Source organism: Equus quagga, chromosome 8 (assembly GCF_021613505.1).
Source record: "Equus quagga isolate Etosha38 chromosome 8, UCLA_HA_Equagga_1.0, whole genome shotgun sequence".
Classification (NCBI taxonomy): Eukaryota; Metazoa; Chordata; class Mammalia; order Perissodactyla; family Equidae; genus Equus; species Equus quagga.
This window is the reverse complement of record NC_060274.1, coordinates 99,363,887-99,381,636: the sequence shown is the minus strand read 5'-3', so window position 1 is coordinate 99,381,636 and position 17,750 is coordinate 99,363,887. Positions and strand designations below refer to the sequence as shown.

General features: G+C 36.3%; 1 protein-coding gene across 2 annotated transcripts in view; it reads right to left on the bottom strand.

Moving 5' to 3' along the window:
- CFTR (CF transmembrane conductance regulator) overlaps positions 1 to 17,750 on the bottom strand; it is a 165,883-nt gene that overhangs the window by 68,600 nt on the left and 79,533 nt on the right. For both annotated transcript variants that reach the window (XM_046670741.1, XM_046670742.1), the window contains 3 exons: positions 4,960 to 5,054; positions 3,385 to 3,471; positions 1,172 to 1,898 (listed from right to left, as the gene is read on the bottom strand). In XM_046670741.1, coding sequence (XP_046526697.1) covers positions 1,172 to 1,898; positions 3,385 to 3,471; positions 4,960 to 5,054 — 909 coding nt within the window. The remainder of the gene's footprint in view (positions 1 to 1,171; positions 1,899 to 3,384; positions 3,472 to 4,959; positions 5,055 to 17,750) is intronic.

The following is a 17,750-nucleotide window of genomic DNA, read 5'->3' as shown; positions in this document are numbered from 1 at the left end:
AGAATACAGCACACTGGTTAGGTGTAAAGATTTTTGGAGTCAAATAAACCTGGATTTGAATCTGGACTCCACCATTGACTTCCTAGGAGCTGCGTGAATTTGGGCAGCTGAACTACTCTAAACTTTAGTTTCCTTGTCTATAAGTGAGGGTAACCATAGGTAACTTCTAGGGTGGGTGGGGACTAAGTATAGGCTGCCTAGCACCAGAAGCAATCAATAAATAGTAACTATTATCAGTCAAGGAGATCATTCTTTACAACTAAATTTATAGGTTCAGGTTTGAGAAATTCATTCAGATTGATACTAAAACAATATACATAAATTATCTTTTAGGAAACCTTTTTAAAATTATAGAAACACTCAAAGGATGTGTTTTAGAGATCACCTATTCTGTTGCCTCATTTTACAAAGGAGGAAATTTTTGTCCAGAGACGTTGAATGACTTGTGACTTGCCAAAGTTCACACTGCTCTTAACTGATCTGTGCCATTTAATAGATCAATTCATTACAACCCTGCCTGTTTCACCCAAGGCACTGAAGGTATTTTTCTAGCAAAAAACAAAAAACAAATAAAACCCCTCTTCTTTTACATTCCTTCCTATTTTACGAACAAAAACATTTTATTCTTTAAAATTTAATGTAAAAGACTTTCTATCTGAAGGTTGGTGCTAGTATATGCTGAGTTTCACATACCTTTTCTAAAAGAAAATTTTCCAGAAATCCAATGTATAAAGCAAATTTAAAAGATAAAAAAGCCCACAGTAACTAAATTCAGGTGAGACTAATGTATAAACCAGAATGTGAGTTACTGTCAAGAGACTAGATGTTGACAGACCTTATTTAGGATACCTCTCTACAGAAAGATTTCTTGGTCCCTAAGTAACGAAAGCCATTATTTGTTTATATATTTATTTATACTCCACCTCTTCCTAGAGAGATTTTTAAGTTGGTAATAAAGCAGATTTATAATAATTTATACTTTTTCTAATTTATAATGATTACTACTGGCCTAGTAAAGGACCCAACACTAGCCCTTAAGATAAACCTCATCCTAAACCCATAATTTGAGGAAGTTTTGTTACATACTTTATATTACATTCCATTCAGTTGCACTCTGAGGGAAAAAAAAACACAGAATAATTTATTAAACCACCTAATAATTTATACAAACCTTTAAATCGTCTTCATTAATTTCTTCACTTATTTCCAAGCCACTATCTTGAGATAACCGTCTTGAATAGATATCCATTTCAGTTAAGTTCGCCTGAGGGGCCAGTGACATTTTTCGTGTGGATGTCGCTGTCTTTCGGTGAATGCTTTGACCTTGGTTTACTGAGGAGCGGGTCATCAGGTTCAAAACAGACTGCCTCCTTCGTCTCTGAAATGTGGGACCAGTGTTGATCACATTGCTTCGAGGCAGGATGGCCTCTCCCTGCTCCGAATCCGGAACTAAGGACAGCCTTCTCTCCAAAGGCTCATCAGAATCTTCTTCGACGCCATTCATTTGTAACGGAGTCTTTTGTACAATTGAAAATTTCCTTATAGAGTTGATTGGATTGAGAATAGAGTTCTTCCTTTTGTCACCAAACTCTCCAGTCTGTTTAAAAGATTGTTTTTTTGTTTCGTTCCAGGAGACAGTAGCATCTCCTTCTAATGAGAAACGCCGTAAAGTCTCAGTTAGGATTGAATTTCTTCTTTCTGCGCTAAACTGGTCGAAAGAATCATATCCCATGAGCTTTGAGCTGAAGTCAGGCCGTAGATTTTGCAATTCAGAAAATGTCCCATAAAAATAGCTGCTACCTTCATGTAAAATTAATATCTTGTCAGCTTTCTTTAAATGTTCCATTTTAGAAGTGACCAAAATCCTAGTTTTGTTGGCCATCAATTTACAGACACAGCTTTAAGAATATAAAAAGATATAAATAAGATTAAATTTGTAAACACTTTATTACAATAGCATATGTATTGCATTTTAACATTTTACTAATGTATTCTCATATTATACCTCTACCATACAATGCTATTAATATACTTAATTCTAAAAGTAAATATTCAGTAATGAATTTGGTGCCTTTTGAATTATCATAGCATAAAATACTGTATTATTAGATTATTACAGTATTCTATATTGTAAAGTTGAATGTTAACAAACTTAGAGTGAAACTAATTATCTGATATTAAATAAATGTTTGATGAGCAAATTGATTACCCTCTGGGTCTTGTTTTATTCATCTAGAAAATGACGGAATTGTTTGATGCTCTTTAAGATTCCTGGGGGTCTATATTTCTATGTGTTTTCTAAAGTATCAGAGCTCTCTTGTTCTTTAAATTTTCTATTAATTTCCTTTTACATTTTGAATTGACCACTAATTTAGTTCTCAAGAGCTTATATTAAGACTAATCTGATTTGTTAAAAAACAACAAACCTGAGAATTGGATAACAAATTTGACCCTCCTTTAATACAATTAGAAGTCTACAAGTATATCCTGACTCGAACCATCAAAAGGAAACCAATTTCTTTTGGGCTTTAAAACATTATATACTGTATAAAAAGAGAAATCATTTTGAATTATACTCGAACATACTAACATAACTAGCAAAGTTTATCTTGTAAGAAGTTACTTTTAGTCACAGGGATTATGAAAATAGCATCCTAGGTATTACATTTAACTAAATTCTGAGAAAGCTGCTTCTAAGAATAACACAGCCATTTCATACGCACAATACATCTATATCCTTATTGCTTAAAAACTTTATTTCTAGAAGAGTATCATCATAATTCTCCTAACAAACTACTTCATAGTCCATGAAATCACTTTGAACCTTTGAAATGAAGTCATATAACCAATTGTTCCTCCTAGGAACTTCACATACATTGAGCCCTAATGGGAGCTCCAATGCAATGCAAATCCTGAGTTCCCTGAGACTGAGGGAGAGGTTCTGAGGAAGGTATTGAGGTAGATGAATAGCGGGAGCATTCGCTGACATTAAAACATTCAGCTTGTTTCGTTCCTTAAGAAGTTTACTTTCTAAGGAGGAGATGGAATAAAATACTAACACAAAAAAAAGTAAAAATAAGTATAATAACCAATAAAACAACATAAGATAGGTCACAAGGCAATAATACTGTTAAAATTACCTAGATAGTGATTGCTATAACTGTAGCAATGGAAGAAATTGGTTTGGCATGAGATGGTCAGAAAAGGTTCTAAGGGAAATAATCTTGACTCTTGCCCATGAAGGGAAGACCAGATTTAAGTGTTATGTCACACTGAGTCACGATGGTGGACATATTTCTCAAGGGGTAATATGCAGTCTATGATGGTATCGTGGTTCTTTCTTGTCTTTTAGCACGTGCATTATGAGTTATTCAGAGAACATACCTTTCAAATATTTCTTTTTCTGTTAAAACATCTAGGTATCCAAAAGGAGAGTCTAATAGGTACAAATCAGCATCTTTGTATACTGCTCTAAAAAAAAAAATGGAAATTAAATTAGATTTCCTCAATATTTCCAATGTCATTTAGTAGATAATTTCAAGTAACAAAAAGATATGTCATAGATGATTTTTATGGCTTTTCACAACACTCCAAGAATCACAGAAGTGGTTTTGCTAAATGTAAGCGGCATAAACTAGCAAAAGTTACAAACTGAATTACATCATACCATACAATTTAAAATGTTACCTTAAAAAAAAACAAAACCTTTTAATAATAGTATCTATTTAGAGCTAATGGACATGCTATGAGCTGGGAATACAATGGTATAAATTATACAGTCCCTGCCCTCAAAGACGTTGCATTTTGGAGGGGAAACAAAAAAGAAAATAGACTGTTTCAATCCTGTAAAATGTCAGAGACAGCGACTAAATTGCAGCGCTTATGTGAAGATTTTTTTTAAGTTTCTGAGCTCTGCCCGTGGTTCTTTGGTGAGGAAGACTGGTCCTGAGCTAAATCTGTTGCCAGTCTTTCTCTTGTTTTTCCCCCCTTCTCAAAGCCCCAGCACATAGTTGTGTATCCTAGGTGTAGGTCATTCTCATTCTCCTATGTGGGACGCCACCACAGCACAGCTTGCTGAACAAAAAAAACATTTTTAATGTTTTTCAGTTTTGACTGCTACCAACAAATGGGTAGCAGAGGTGTTGTGGCTGTATGAGTGATATTGTACTTTGCTCCTTAGAGTCTCAATCTCTGTATCATATTCATAAAAATTCCAAACAAGCAAAGAATGTGTAATTCACCATAAAAATGTATACCCACAATATTTTACTTTTTAAGTTAAAAAAAAATTTCATGAGCAAGTAAAATCTTCATTAAGTTGATCTTAGTAATAAGATGAAGATATAGTCCCATATTAATGGAAATGAGATAATTTCTTGATAATATTTAAATTTTTCAGGGGTGGTTGTTAGTAGCACTATCCCTATCCCAACCACATAGGATTCAGTTTTTTAAGTTTAATTCTTGATATTTCCTGTAAAAAGAAAATTGTAATCAATCAACATGTAACAAAGAAAAGTAATAAAAGCAAACAAATGGAAAAAGTCAAAGTGAAATCTAAAAGAACCTTTGCAGTATAAATTATTGTTGAAGATAACAAGCAAGTGCTATGGGACTATATGATGGACTAAATGAAAAGTCATATCTTCTCTTCTCTTTCCTTGTACTATATAGAAAGCCAGAGTTTTCCATTTTTAGTAACCCATATCATAAGGCAAACAAACATACACACACCGGAATAAGGGTATGCATTTTGAAAAAGCCATCGTCTTTATCAGATATGAATATTATGTCATTATCTATAGTTCTTTAAAGGTGATTCTTAACTTGCTAGCTTTAAGACCCCAGGCATTTTTCAATTCCAGAAACAGAATATAAAGAAACAGAGAAACGTCCTTAACTTTTTACATGCATGATATTTACAGCAAAGGCTCACTGAACCAATAATCAGCTATTCACCTTGCTAAAGAAATCCTTGCTCGCTGACCTCCACTCAGTTGGATTCCACCTTCTCCAAGAACTATATTGTCTTTCTCAGCAAACTTGGAGATGTCCTGTTATCAAAAACAGAAAGTTAGAGAGGAATTGTCAATATGTTGGATCAGAATTTGAAAGCTATATTTTCCTTCAAATGCAATCATATATCAGACTATTGCTTTAACCACAGCAGAAATTTTGAGCACTGCATCTCAGTTATTTCAAATCCACTTAAATTGGTCAAAACATTGTTGAAATTCGATAAATAAATTTTTCTTTAATTTTTAAAATGTCATTTATGATCATTAAATAAGAAATGAAAAACATCAAAAAGTAAAGCATATGTATATTTATGGGTAGGTAAATACATGTGTATATCATCCATAGGCCATTACACAAACCCAAGTGCTATTAACATGTGTAGGGGATCAGAATTGGCCAACTGAAAATGTGTCTCTTTGGCTTGATTATTTTTAAGAACAAAAGACTCTGAAAGAAACTTTGAACTTCCCCCTAACCGCCTAAAAGAATTTGAGATAGAAGGCCTGTCCCGAGGACAGGCCATCACCATAGATAACTCTGGGGTATCGGTAGACAGAGAGGACCCTTGCTAAGCCCATCCTTATTGATGTTCTACCAAAAATTTTCTTGTCCACTTCCATGTGAATTGCCTTCCTCCTCTTTGAAGTTCACTCCACTACCCCCAACATCTTCCTTTGTCTTTAGCTGAAAAAAGAATTTAAGGAAGCAGCCTCTGCCGTTTGGGCCAGTTACTCAGTTTTCCTGGTTCTCTCCCATGTATACATGTTATAAAGCTTTATTTGATTTTCTCCTGCTATTCTGTCTCATGCCAATTTAATTCGTAGCCCAGCCAGAAGGACCCAGTGGGTAGAGGAAATGTTCTTCCTCCCTTACACATGCTAAAGTATACTTCCTTCCAATTTAAATTCACTCTTTTAAAAGGAAATCTCCAAAAATGATAAACCTCCTAATAAAAGAAACTAGAATAATACCATTCTCATCCCCCTGCAGTATCTAAACATATTCAGTGGGCACCATGAGTACAAGGCAACTCCTTTTCATACTTCTCTCCCCGACCCACTCATCCACCCACCCACGCAACCAATCAACACAGCCCTTCTTCCTCATCCATCCTTGCACCTCAGTCCTATGTCCTCTCTCCATTCACTCCCTCTCCTGTCACCTCCCTGACACACGTGTCCTGTCATCCTTCCTCCAGTTAATGAACTTCTCTGTGGCAACAACCATGGTAGGCATTGCAAAAGAAGATTAGAATTTATAAGATATAGTCCTTGACTCCCAGTCATTATAAGTCTAACTTGGACAATAAGCCACTATCCTGGAGAATGCTAAATAACATCCCAAAGATTTAATTAACTACTAAAGACAGGTTCTAAAATAGTGCACAATTAATTGGCAATTAATAAATTTAATAATAGATTAATTGGAAAATACAGACAATAGAAGTGTCCATACAATAGATAGAAAATGTTAGAAGGCTTTCCGGAAGAGAGGTTATCTGGCCTGAGACTTGAAGAATGAGAAGAGTTAGATAAATAATACTCTCTCTTTAGTTCAAAAAAGTTCTCTCTCTTTTCTCTTCCCATTCCCATGCATCTGCTCTTTTCTTTTGGTTACCACCTTCTTCTTGTCTCTCCCTCTCCTAAAAACACTGTTCCATACTATCTTCTTTTTTCTTTCACAATCCAGAGGCAATCCACCATCTCTCCTTGACCACCTACCACCAACATTATCTATATTTAAATTGTCAAAATAGTTACCTTTGCTATTCATTTGTTTCTGTTATCTAACATGTGAAACTTAAATAGAACTTCATATACAAGACCCTCAACGCACAAAGCAGGTAAATTAATAAGTGATGACTTATGTTAAGAACTATTTGGCAACTCCTATAAACTGGAACCATGCTAGCTACTGCCCCCAAGGAAGTGTTGCTATCAATACTCCAGACCTAAGGTGACCAAAGGCCTGTGACCAAAAGTGCTGACATGTTGGAGGAGATGCAGCAGGACCCAGCAGAGCTGGTTACTCAGGCACTGGAGAAACACAACATAGAAAGGTCATTGAGATCCACACAGCACTGCAGATGAGGAGGACCCTCTGTAGTTATGAAACATGTGAAACTAAGTGCTTCGTTTCTTCCCACCGGACTAAATTATTTTGTTCAACTCACAGACTGGGCCACATAGGATTCCATTCAAACAACAAGGACTACAACTAAATTCCACACCCCAGAGTCCAAAATCTTCAGCCTTGCTAAAGGAGCACTTCCAGGAACGTCTCTGTCTTTAAGCCTTTACTGAACTGCTCTATACAGCACATCCTCTGCACTTGTTTCGAGCAACGAGCATGACATCTCACATGTGTATTTCTTCTCTCCTGCACCACATTTTCCTCCCCCATATCCCATTCTCTTTTAAAAAATTAAATCTTTGGGGTCGGCCTGGTGGTGTAGCAGTTAAATTCATGCACTCTGCTTCGGTGGCCCAGAGTTCGCTGGTTCGGATCCAGGGAGCGGATCTAACACCACTTATCAGGCCATGCTGTGGCAGGCATCCCACATATAAAAAAGAAGAAGACGGGCACGGATGTTAGCTGAGGGCCAATATTCCTCAAACAAAGGGGGGGAAACTAAATATTTTAGAGGAAAAAAAGAATAATTTTCCTCATATAAATATAGTGAGTGCAGGCTTTTGTAAAGGAGGCAAATTTTCTAATCTTAAAAAACCAGGTTGGTGGAATTATTGGGGTTTCCCTTTTCAAATTTGAATTCAATATAGTATTAGTTAAATCAATTAAAATTTTAAAATATTTAAATTTGGAAATAGTTATCTTAATAGTATGATTATGACACAGTTACACTTAGGGAATGGATAATAGATTTAGAGGTTGCAAAATCCTAGCCCAGTGGAAGAATTTGATAAAGATTTGTGGAAGAAAGGAAGAGAAAAGGAAGGAAGGGAGGGTAATCAAACATTAACCTATAAAGAAAGGGGTACATATAAGCAATGCAAATGAAGAAAGGTGTACAGCACAGAGAAAGAAAGAAAATAGGGAAAGGAATACATGTCAGAAGCAGACGTAGATATCTGCAGAAAAAACAGGACACTGGCAGAATAAAAGAGACAAGAGGGGGCCAGCCCGGTGGCGCAGCGTTTAAGTTCGCATGTTCCACTTCGGCGGCCCGGGGTTCACCACTTCGGGTCCCGGGTGTGGACATGGCACCGCTTGGCACACCATGCTGTGGTAGGCGTCCCACATATAAAGTAGAGGAAGATGGGCATGGATGTTAGCTCAGGGCTAGTCTTCCTCAGCAAAAAGAGGAGGACTGGCAGTAGTTAGTTCAGGGCTAATCTTCCTCAAAAAAAAAAAAAAAGAGAGACAAGAGAAGTGAAGGGGAAGACAAGAAATGACAGAAGATAATGAACTATCTTCTAGACTTCAGTAAACATGCCTACTGAATTTAAATGTCCAAAGAGTCCAAGCTCAATTTTATTACATTAATATTATTTTCTTAAGACAGAATAAATAAGAAGCTGTTGCAGCCACGTTTCTCTCATAGGAGCCTGTAATATTTATACTCTAAACAAGCCAAGAAAATAGAAGGAGGGAGAAGGGAATTAAAAAATTCTCTTCCTTCTTTCTCATGTGAAACAAAATAGTAGAGAAAGAAATCAGAAGAGCCTCAGGTGAGTCAGGCCTTACACGCTCGGATCGAATGGAACACCATCAAATTCCTCCAAAAATGACCAGATTTTTGGTCTTAGCATTCCTCAAACCCTAACGTGAGACTGGTCTAGGGAAAGGAGAAAAGGCATTAAAAAATGAGGGATCCGAGGAAGGACTTGCTGGCTGGTTTCTTGGTACCAGTTTCGTGTTACTCCATCTGTTTCAGTTGTAACCACAAGCTACTCTGTTTCCTTTTTATTTCCAAAACAGCATTAATTTTGAGCTCCTAAGATAATGTACTCTGCCCCAGTGCCTGGTCTTTTCAGCACTCTCAGTTGTAAGCCATGATGCCTGGTGAGGGACAGCTCATCTTTGGCCCAGGTTAGAGGGAATAGGATTTCTTAGTGTGAAACCTTCCCTCACGCCTGAGAGAACCTCCAGGTTGGGTGCTCCTTGGGAAAATGCCACGAAGAGCTGCATCCAAGTGCCCTGCTCCTGACTCACTGGTGAGCTAAAATCTGAATTAAGTTGGTGGTGCCCGTGCTGAGAGCTGTCGGATGTCATGTAAACCGTGCTTGCAGTGGTTGCTCAATAAGTAACAAAGCTGGAATACTGGAGCGGATGGCGCGAGGCCCAGGATTTGAACACTGGTCTGAAAGCTTATTGTGAAATCTCAGTTATTTAACAGCTAGCTCTGACTCAATTTCCCTAACCATAACCTGGGTGAAAGAATAGTTCTTTCATAAAGGGTGCTAAGTAGGAGAATTGAGGAAATGACATTTACAAAGCTATTCCATAAACATAAAAACAATGAAATAAAATGTGATGATCCAAGTGGAATATATTTAATTCTAAAATAAAACTTAAACAAAATAGAAAACATGAGTGCCAACACTGGCCAGAGAGGACAATGATCTGCTTTCTAGCCCTGTCTCCACCACCAACTGGATAAGTAGCTTTGGGCAGTCTCTTCTGGGCTTTAGTTCTCCATCTTTAAAACAGGGATAATAGTATCTTCCTTTAATAGTCATAAAAATTTGAAGTAACTTAAGATAAAGAGCTTGGTCCATAATGTACACTCAAACATTGGTGACTCACAATCACGTAATGAGGTATTTACCAATGATCTGTCTATGGCATTTATTTCCATTTGGCCTTGAGTAGAATGCTTACCTGTTGTGAACTATGCCCACTCTCCTAGTAGTGGAAAAGCAGATGCTTATCAAGGCCTGATCACATAGTCTTTATTAGCATATGATTGTAAGAAATGTACAGGCATAATGTATTGAAAAAGCACTGGACTTAGAATCAGGCGGCCTGCATTCAAGTCCTGAGTTTGCATGTCTTTGCCAGATGTATTTTGGTTGAAATTGCTGTGTATGTGATCATGCAGTTTAAAACTAAAAAGTCAAAGTTCTTAAGGGTGACACGATATTCCCAGACAAGATCCAGAGTTTCTTCCCCACCTTCAAACACTACCACTCCAGAAATGGCTGGTTAATTTTATTTAACATTTAGCCATGCTAAATTGCACTATGATATTTTTATTCATCTTATTATCTTCTCATTATAAAAGAATCAATTTAGGGGGCCGGCCTGGTTGCCCAGTGGTTAAGTTTGGCATTCTCCGCTTCAGTGGCCCAGGTTCAGTTCCCAGGTGTGGACCTACACCACTCCTCAGCAGCCATGCTGTGGCATTGACCCACATGCAAAACAGAGGAAGACTTGCAACAGATGTTAGCTCAGGGTGAATCTTACTCAGCAAAAAATAAAAAGAATCAAGCTGAAGGGTATGCCAGTCCTTTACCTTCTTTTTTTCTGAGAAACTCTTTCTTGTTTTTAGGATAACTAGTATTTGATTTGAAATTTCCACTAGAGTATATTTCAGCAGTAAAAACAAACAAGAAGAATGTTTTTAAAGCCCCCCCCTTTCTGCTAATTGATAAACATACTACTGAATGAAAAACATCTAGGTAGACCCAGAAATATTTTAGTAATCAACACCACAGGAACCTTCTTGATAAGCAACAGCAGAATACTATAATAAAAAAGTAGGTTGATGCAAGCTGCTTTCAGGCAAATCTGTGCTTGAATTCATTTGCTCACATTTATTTGCAGTCTGGACTAGACTGAACTGGAAGTGTAAGATTTTTGTATTTCAAATATGGCTCCATCAGATGCTATGTGACCTTCCTTGGCGTTTGCTACCAAAAAAAAAAAAAAAAAATAGTCTACCAATAATACCATTGTACATAAATCATCATGCTTTTGTGATTTTATTTCTATGAGATATATTCCCATGAATGGGATAGCTAGGTCAAATGTATGTGTTTTCTTTATTTTTAAAATATACTGCCAGATTCCTTTACAAAACAACTTTTAAAAGTTACATTTCCAACAGCAAAATTTAAGAATATCCTTTTACTCACACCACCCCAACAGTTACACAGAGCCGCTGGGTCCTCATTCAATTCCACACCCTACAACAGTGGTGTGCGAGGCACATCCCACAGCCACCACAATACCTTACCAAAAAAAATTGGCAAAAGATATGAAGTCAAAATGGCTAACAAACATGAAAATATGTATAATGTCACAAGCAATCAGAGAACCACAAATTAGAGTAATAAAGAGAGATGACTTTTTCTAAATTAGGATGGCAAAAATTCAAGTTTCTGTCAATAACAAGAGCTTTCAAAGATGTGAGTCAATGGAAACTCTCCTAAATGGCTGGTGGTAGTATAAATTGGTACAGCCACTTTAAAGTGCAGTTTGGCAGTATCTAGTGAAATCAGAAATGTGCGTTATATTCTAGGACACTGCAATTTATCTGATAGATACCTACACCAGAGAAACTCTTGAGCATGTGCAAAGAGAAATACTCAAAGATTTTCAATACAGTACTGAGTAAAATCTTGAAACAAAGCAAATATTCATCAATATAAGAATGAGTAAATTGTGTGACATATGAGTACAATACAGCAGTTAAGAAGAATGAAATAAATAGCAAAGCTAGAACTCAAAAAGATAACATGAGCAAAGAAAGAAGTTGAAGAATGATGTATACAAATTATATCATTTATGTAAATTTCAAAACCACACAAACAAAACTATTAAATAGTGTTTGTAGATAATGCAGATTATCTTTTAAAAGCATGAAAATAAAAGACTTTTGCATCTGAAAAGATTCGATGTTCTGAGTCAATGTATTTGGCCCCCTTTTCTGTATTGAAATCATTTATGAAGAGAAATGTATGAATTTGGATAATTTTAAAAGTATCTCAGAGATTGTAATTAATAGGAAGCTGCTGAGGTTGAAATGAAACAAAAGTGGGGGTAGATTGAAGGGAATTGTGAAAAAGCCCATTATTTTTAGATCAAACACACTAGTAAAACCAATATCCTGCTGTCAAGGTGAGTACTTGTTCTGATTACCTAGTTTATTGCTCATTTGTAGATTTCTTTATTACTGTTTGGCTTTTTCTATTTGACAACATAAAACACTTTGTTTCATATGCACTTTTAAACATTTATCTTTGTCGAGTACTAAGGGCACTAAATCTGGTAATATATTTATCTTAAGGGTTGGTTTTCAGCCTTCATAGGAGATTTTCCCTTCTGTGAAAATTATAATCTAAAAAAGAAATTATACCACTTGGTGCTATCATGATTTTGAAAAGCAGCATACGAGTATATGCTGTTTAGAGAAGCCTTGCACACAGAGACAAATTCTATTTCTCCTTACTTGCATTGCAACTTCTCTTGAGTTCCCTTGGAGTTATTCATAAAAATTGCTGGAGGAAATCATTCATTGAAATTAAGATGCTGGGCATGGTTTGATTTCTTATATAAACATTAACTGCTGAGATTTATTTTTTAAACCTAAGTCTTAAAACAAATCAAATATAGCCTTTTTAAGATTGTGATCAATTAATTTTTGTTGAAGAAGACCCTAAAAAACCTTTCTTTGAAGCCATCCTACTCTGCCCATTTTAATTTTTAATAATATTCTCTGCACAGTTTACCTACAGATAAAATCAAATATCTGGATCATTGGTTCTCAAAGAGTGGTCCCTGGACCAATTATTTCAGAATCACCTGGGGAGCTTATTGAAAAATGCTGCACCTATTCTTACTCGGAAGAATTAGGGCCGAGCCCAGGAATCTGCATTTTAACCTGTGATTATTATGCTTACTCAAATAGATACTTGTTCTTTCGGCTAACTTCCTCTACAACATGCTGGTCAGAAAGGCAAATGCCAACTTCAAAGGATTCTGAGCATTTAATACATTTAGTCTATTTGAGATTGTAAAGTACTTGAAAATATTTAGATAAGGAATACCAGAGAGGATCAAAGTCATGTTATAATAAGTGTGCAATAAAGATTAACTTATTTTATTATTATGAAGTATCTAATATACCCAATATGATGTATGCACTTTTCATACACATATTTACCATTTTACTTTGTTAAAATACACCTAAATATCATCACCCTAATATTATTCAACTGAGCCAGACACACCAGAAGTTGTTAAAGAGGAATTGGTAATATAAAGCTCATTAACTTTGACCTGAACACACAACAGAGGAATAGTATAAGGTGCTATTATATTGAGAGAGAACAGAACTTTAAAGACAGGGTGGAGTGTTACGTTTAATGATCTTGTGTAATTTTGCAATATTTGCTGAGTACATTTGAGCTTCCTATGACTTTGTAGATAGGAAAATACCATAAACTCTCTTTTATGGCCACCTTATCACTCTTTAGAACAGCCTTGACAATATAGCTGCTTGTGGTAAGGCAGGAGGGTGAGAAGCTTGGGTGGAGGGAACGTGAACTTTAGAAGTAATGCCATTCAGTAACGCAGTCTTTAACAGTGAATCACTGGACAGTGAGTGCCATTATTATTAATGTTTAATAATTACTAAGCATTTGTACTGTGCTTTATGCACAAGGAAAACGGTCGCAAAGGAGGGAGGACAAAAGAAGAGTTGGGGAAACAGAGAGAACAGGTAGGGAGAAAAGAAGAAGGGAAGAAGAGAATGTAAGAAAGCCAAGAGGGTACCGGAAAGAGAAAGAAAGAATGAATTAACCATTTCTGCACACGGCTGTTGTAAATGTGGGTGTGTGATCTTGAGAGTGCTGTGTAGCTCTGTATGATATATATCAAGAGAGGTTAACTTCTACAGCAGGAAAAATACACGAATGAATTTGTAAATTAAAAACCGGAGTTCTGTTTACTAGGAAAGATAATTTGTTGACCTAAGTCAGACTTGATTACAAACAGCTATACGTAGAAATATTGGATAAAGATTGATTCTTGCTAGAAAGCATAAGAAGTGAGAACTTTTTATCAACTTCAAAAATAAAAGCTTTTCCTTTGCTGAGCTTTGGTGCTGACCAAATTTATAGCAATAAACTCAAATTTCAATATAATTTTTATTGGAGACAACAAAAGTACAAAAAGCACGATTATAATGGATGTTACAGTCTTTTTTTGTCACCAATATTAAAGTATTGTTTATATATATACATATGTATGATTTTATATATGAATTTGCGAGTATACATGTAATTCAGTTCATATCTCTAAGCCTCTTTAGTGTTTATTTCTGTATGTGTGTAGGTCTGTATTTGAATCTCAAAACTAATAACTTGAGCATTTTTCAAGGAAGAGCTGTAAAATGCTGTGATTTAAGGTGTCATTGGGTAAGTATTCCCAAGGAAGTAAAGTTAGATAAGATACTTGAAACGAAGAATCTTATTTATCTTATTCTGGCTCTACATTAGACTCATTTATCTACAGATTTCTAGACTCCAGATTTCAGAATCTCCGAAATGACCCTTGAAAATCTAGTTTGTAAAAGCTGTCTAGATGATTTTGATTCAGCTGGTCTAAGAATTGGCATTTAGGAAGCTACTAATTCCATAACTATCTCTTCTAGATGTACCCACCCAAAATGCTGGGACAAATCCAATCTGTGAAAAAGCACTCCTCTCTCAGTACTTCATTGACACATTACTGTGTTATCTTGTCGATCCTGCTCTGGAGCTCCGAAAATGTTTCTCAGGTCTCTAATAACTAAGTTTCATGTCTTGTAGCTCCTTAGGAGTTGGGCTTTGATATTCACTCACCCAACACCTCTGAAGTAATCCTACCACGATCCTTCTCTCAAGAGCTGACTTTGAAACACCAGCTGCTCAACTTGCCCTGAGCAGGCTGCCTCCCCTGTGCTGACTGCCCACGTAGTTGGATTTTCATATTTTAAATTAGAGGTTATGAAGCCTGAAGAAGAGATGCTGCCCCCAAGGTGAGAGGAAAAGGAGAAGATAATTTGGGAGCAGATATGAGAAGACATTTCCTGACATTTAAATTTCAAGTGTGTTAGTATGGGTGATTTTCTCAAGATAGACTTACCTAGGATTGTGGTAGCTTGACATATCATTTACATGAAAATAAACATTCTGCAAATACTTTGCAAAACTATGTCATGGGATTCTCATTGCCATTAGTTCACAAGTCTTTGTTATCATAATCTTCTCCTTTACAAATGGCAGAGTTGTAATCTTGACAGTTTAATAATACTGTTACAATCATAGTGAGATTAACTAGCCTAAAGTTATAACTGAAAGTCAGCATGTTCAGTGGATAAGCCATTAGAGTCTAAGACAGTGTTTCTTTTCTAATAGGCAACCACCCTAATAGAGTACAGCAAAAAAAAAGATAAGATTTGAATTCTCTTGCTGGTCCCATGAATTATGAGACACACGATCTTCAACAAGTCTCTTGAACTGTCACTTCTTATTGTTCAAAATGTGAATAACAATATGCATAAACTTCTAACCACATCTCCATTATGCCCCTTGAGTTTGCATATTACACCAGGTAAATCTTCCTAAAATATAGTTTTTATTATGGCACTTCCCTCAATAAAGAAAAGCAACTGTGGAGGATACTGTGGACCCATCTGCTCTCCTCCCAGGGAATTTCCTGCACTCCCACTAAGCACCACATTTCCCAGACTCCTCTGCAGCTAGAGTGCTGTGTGAGAACTGGATTTCACCAGTTAAATAAAACATGAAAGTGAAGTGGAGGATTTTGTCTTTCTGCCTCTTTTGGCTTTTTTTTTTTTAATTGTTGGCAAGCGGGGAGACAGAAACCATGATCTGACTGTCCTCTCCCAGTTCAGCTCTCATCATAAACCCCTTCCTTTCCAGACCCAACCTTGCTACACTACCTAACGCTCCCTTAAAATTGCAGTGCTCTCTCTTGGCTCCAGGTCCATTTCATTCCATATCACAGCCACGCAGAACTGACTACAGCTCCTCGGATGTCCAGTGTTCTCCCTTGGCTCCAGGTCTTACACATTCTTTTCTCTTTCTGAAATGTTCTCCCTTTTCTTCTTCACTCAAATGACTCCTAGGCATCCATCATCTCTCACCTTAGATGTCACTTCCTCCAGGGATATCTCACCTGACCTTCTAAGACCAGATTAAGTGCTGCATCACTGTATTCATACAAGGACTCCATAGTAACTGCACTGGCTTTTACTTGTTCATCTCCAATAGAATGAAAGCCCCTTGACGACAGGTATTGTGTCTTGTTCATCAATAATTCCCAGAGTTTGGTGCAGTCTCTAGTTCGATGTTTACACTCACAAATATTTACTAAGTCGATGTGTGTGTGTGTGTATCTTTTCGCCAAAAATATCTGTAAGTCAAGAATTCGCTGCAGAGAGGGACCCTTGTTATACTTGCAGGCAGCACCCAGAGATCAGAGTGCCTAACATAGTACTATGTCCATAGTAGGAACTCAACAAATATTTGTTGAAATCAGTTTTTTAATTTATTAAATTTGAATCAGGGGTAACTAAATCTTCCAGATAAAAATTAGGTATTATAGACTTAGCTCTGAAAGATATTAATGGTGATACAATTGCTATTTCAAAGGGCTGTTTTGTTTAGAGAACACTTGCACTCGGAATTTTTAGAAAAACCGTTTCCCTTTCTAGAATATTACTAAGTTCTAAGGTTCTATTAAAATTAAGTGTAAAATCTTCTTGATCTCGTTTAATTCATCACTACTACAAAATGGAAAACTTCATCAGTGCAGGGTCCAGAATCCTAGTTCTTCAAGATAGATGAAACATCAGGCATATATATAATGATAAAGCATGGCTCTTCCCTTTGGAAAACTTAATGATTTTTTATTTTTTAATATCAAGGCCTGGCTTAAATATCTTAATTTCATTATGTATTCATGAGATAGCCTGGTCCCTGACACTTATGTGAAATTTTTATACTACCGTTCTGTTGACTTGCCCAAATCTTACTAAGAGGGGCAGTCTTAGGGCTATTTTGGTTTTAGAGATGTAGGAACGCTCATTTGCTAAGCTAATAATCAGTTCCAGGATTGTAATCTTAATTCCTAAAACCCAGTTCACACTCTTCAAATTCAGCACATTTTCATTTTCACTGCAAACTCTAGGCAAAGCTGTCACTAGTTAACCAGAAAGTGAGAATTCAATGGACCAATGTACTTAGCACAACAATGCTGACATGTGCTCTCTCAACAGATGTTAGCTAGTATTTATTTTTAAGTTCCAGGGCTCAAATCAAATGAAATAACACTTTAGTTCAGGAAACAATACAGCATTCCTGTTTGGTTCTGGTTCAATAGTTTCATAAAATAAATGTACTTGCTTCATATTACAGTAAATAAATGGCAGTGCTTTCCAACTTACTTAATTACCTATCAGCAGAAAATTACAGGTGGTTCAAGGTACAGTCACTCAGTGTAGTTTATTCTGGTTTAGGGGACATAGTTCAATATGTTTCAAATATCTATTTTCGATGTCCATTACGTCTTGGCTACTATTGAGTGCAAATGTTAATTCCTATGACAGCTTTTTATTTACAGATCTCCCAACTGAACATTCCTGAATTCTCCTACAATGGTGGACTGACCATCCAAAAGTGAAGCCTCTCTCCAATGCAGGTTAGTTTTGGACGGATTTGGAGATCCAGAGGCCAGATTCAAATTTAATTAGTCTTATG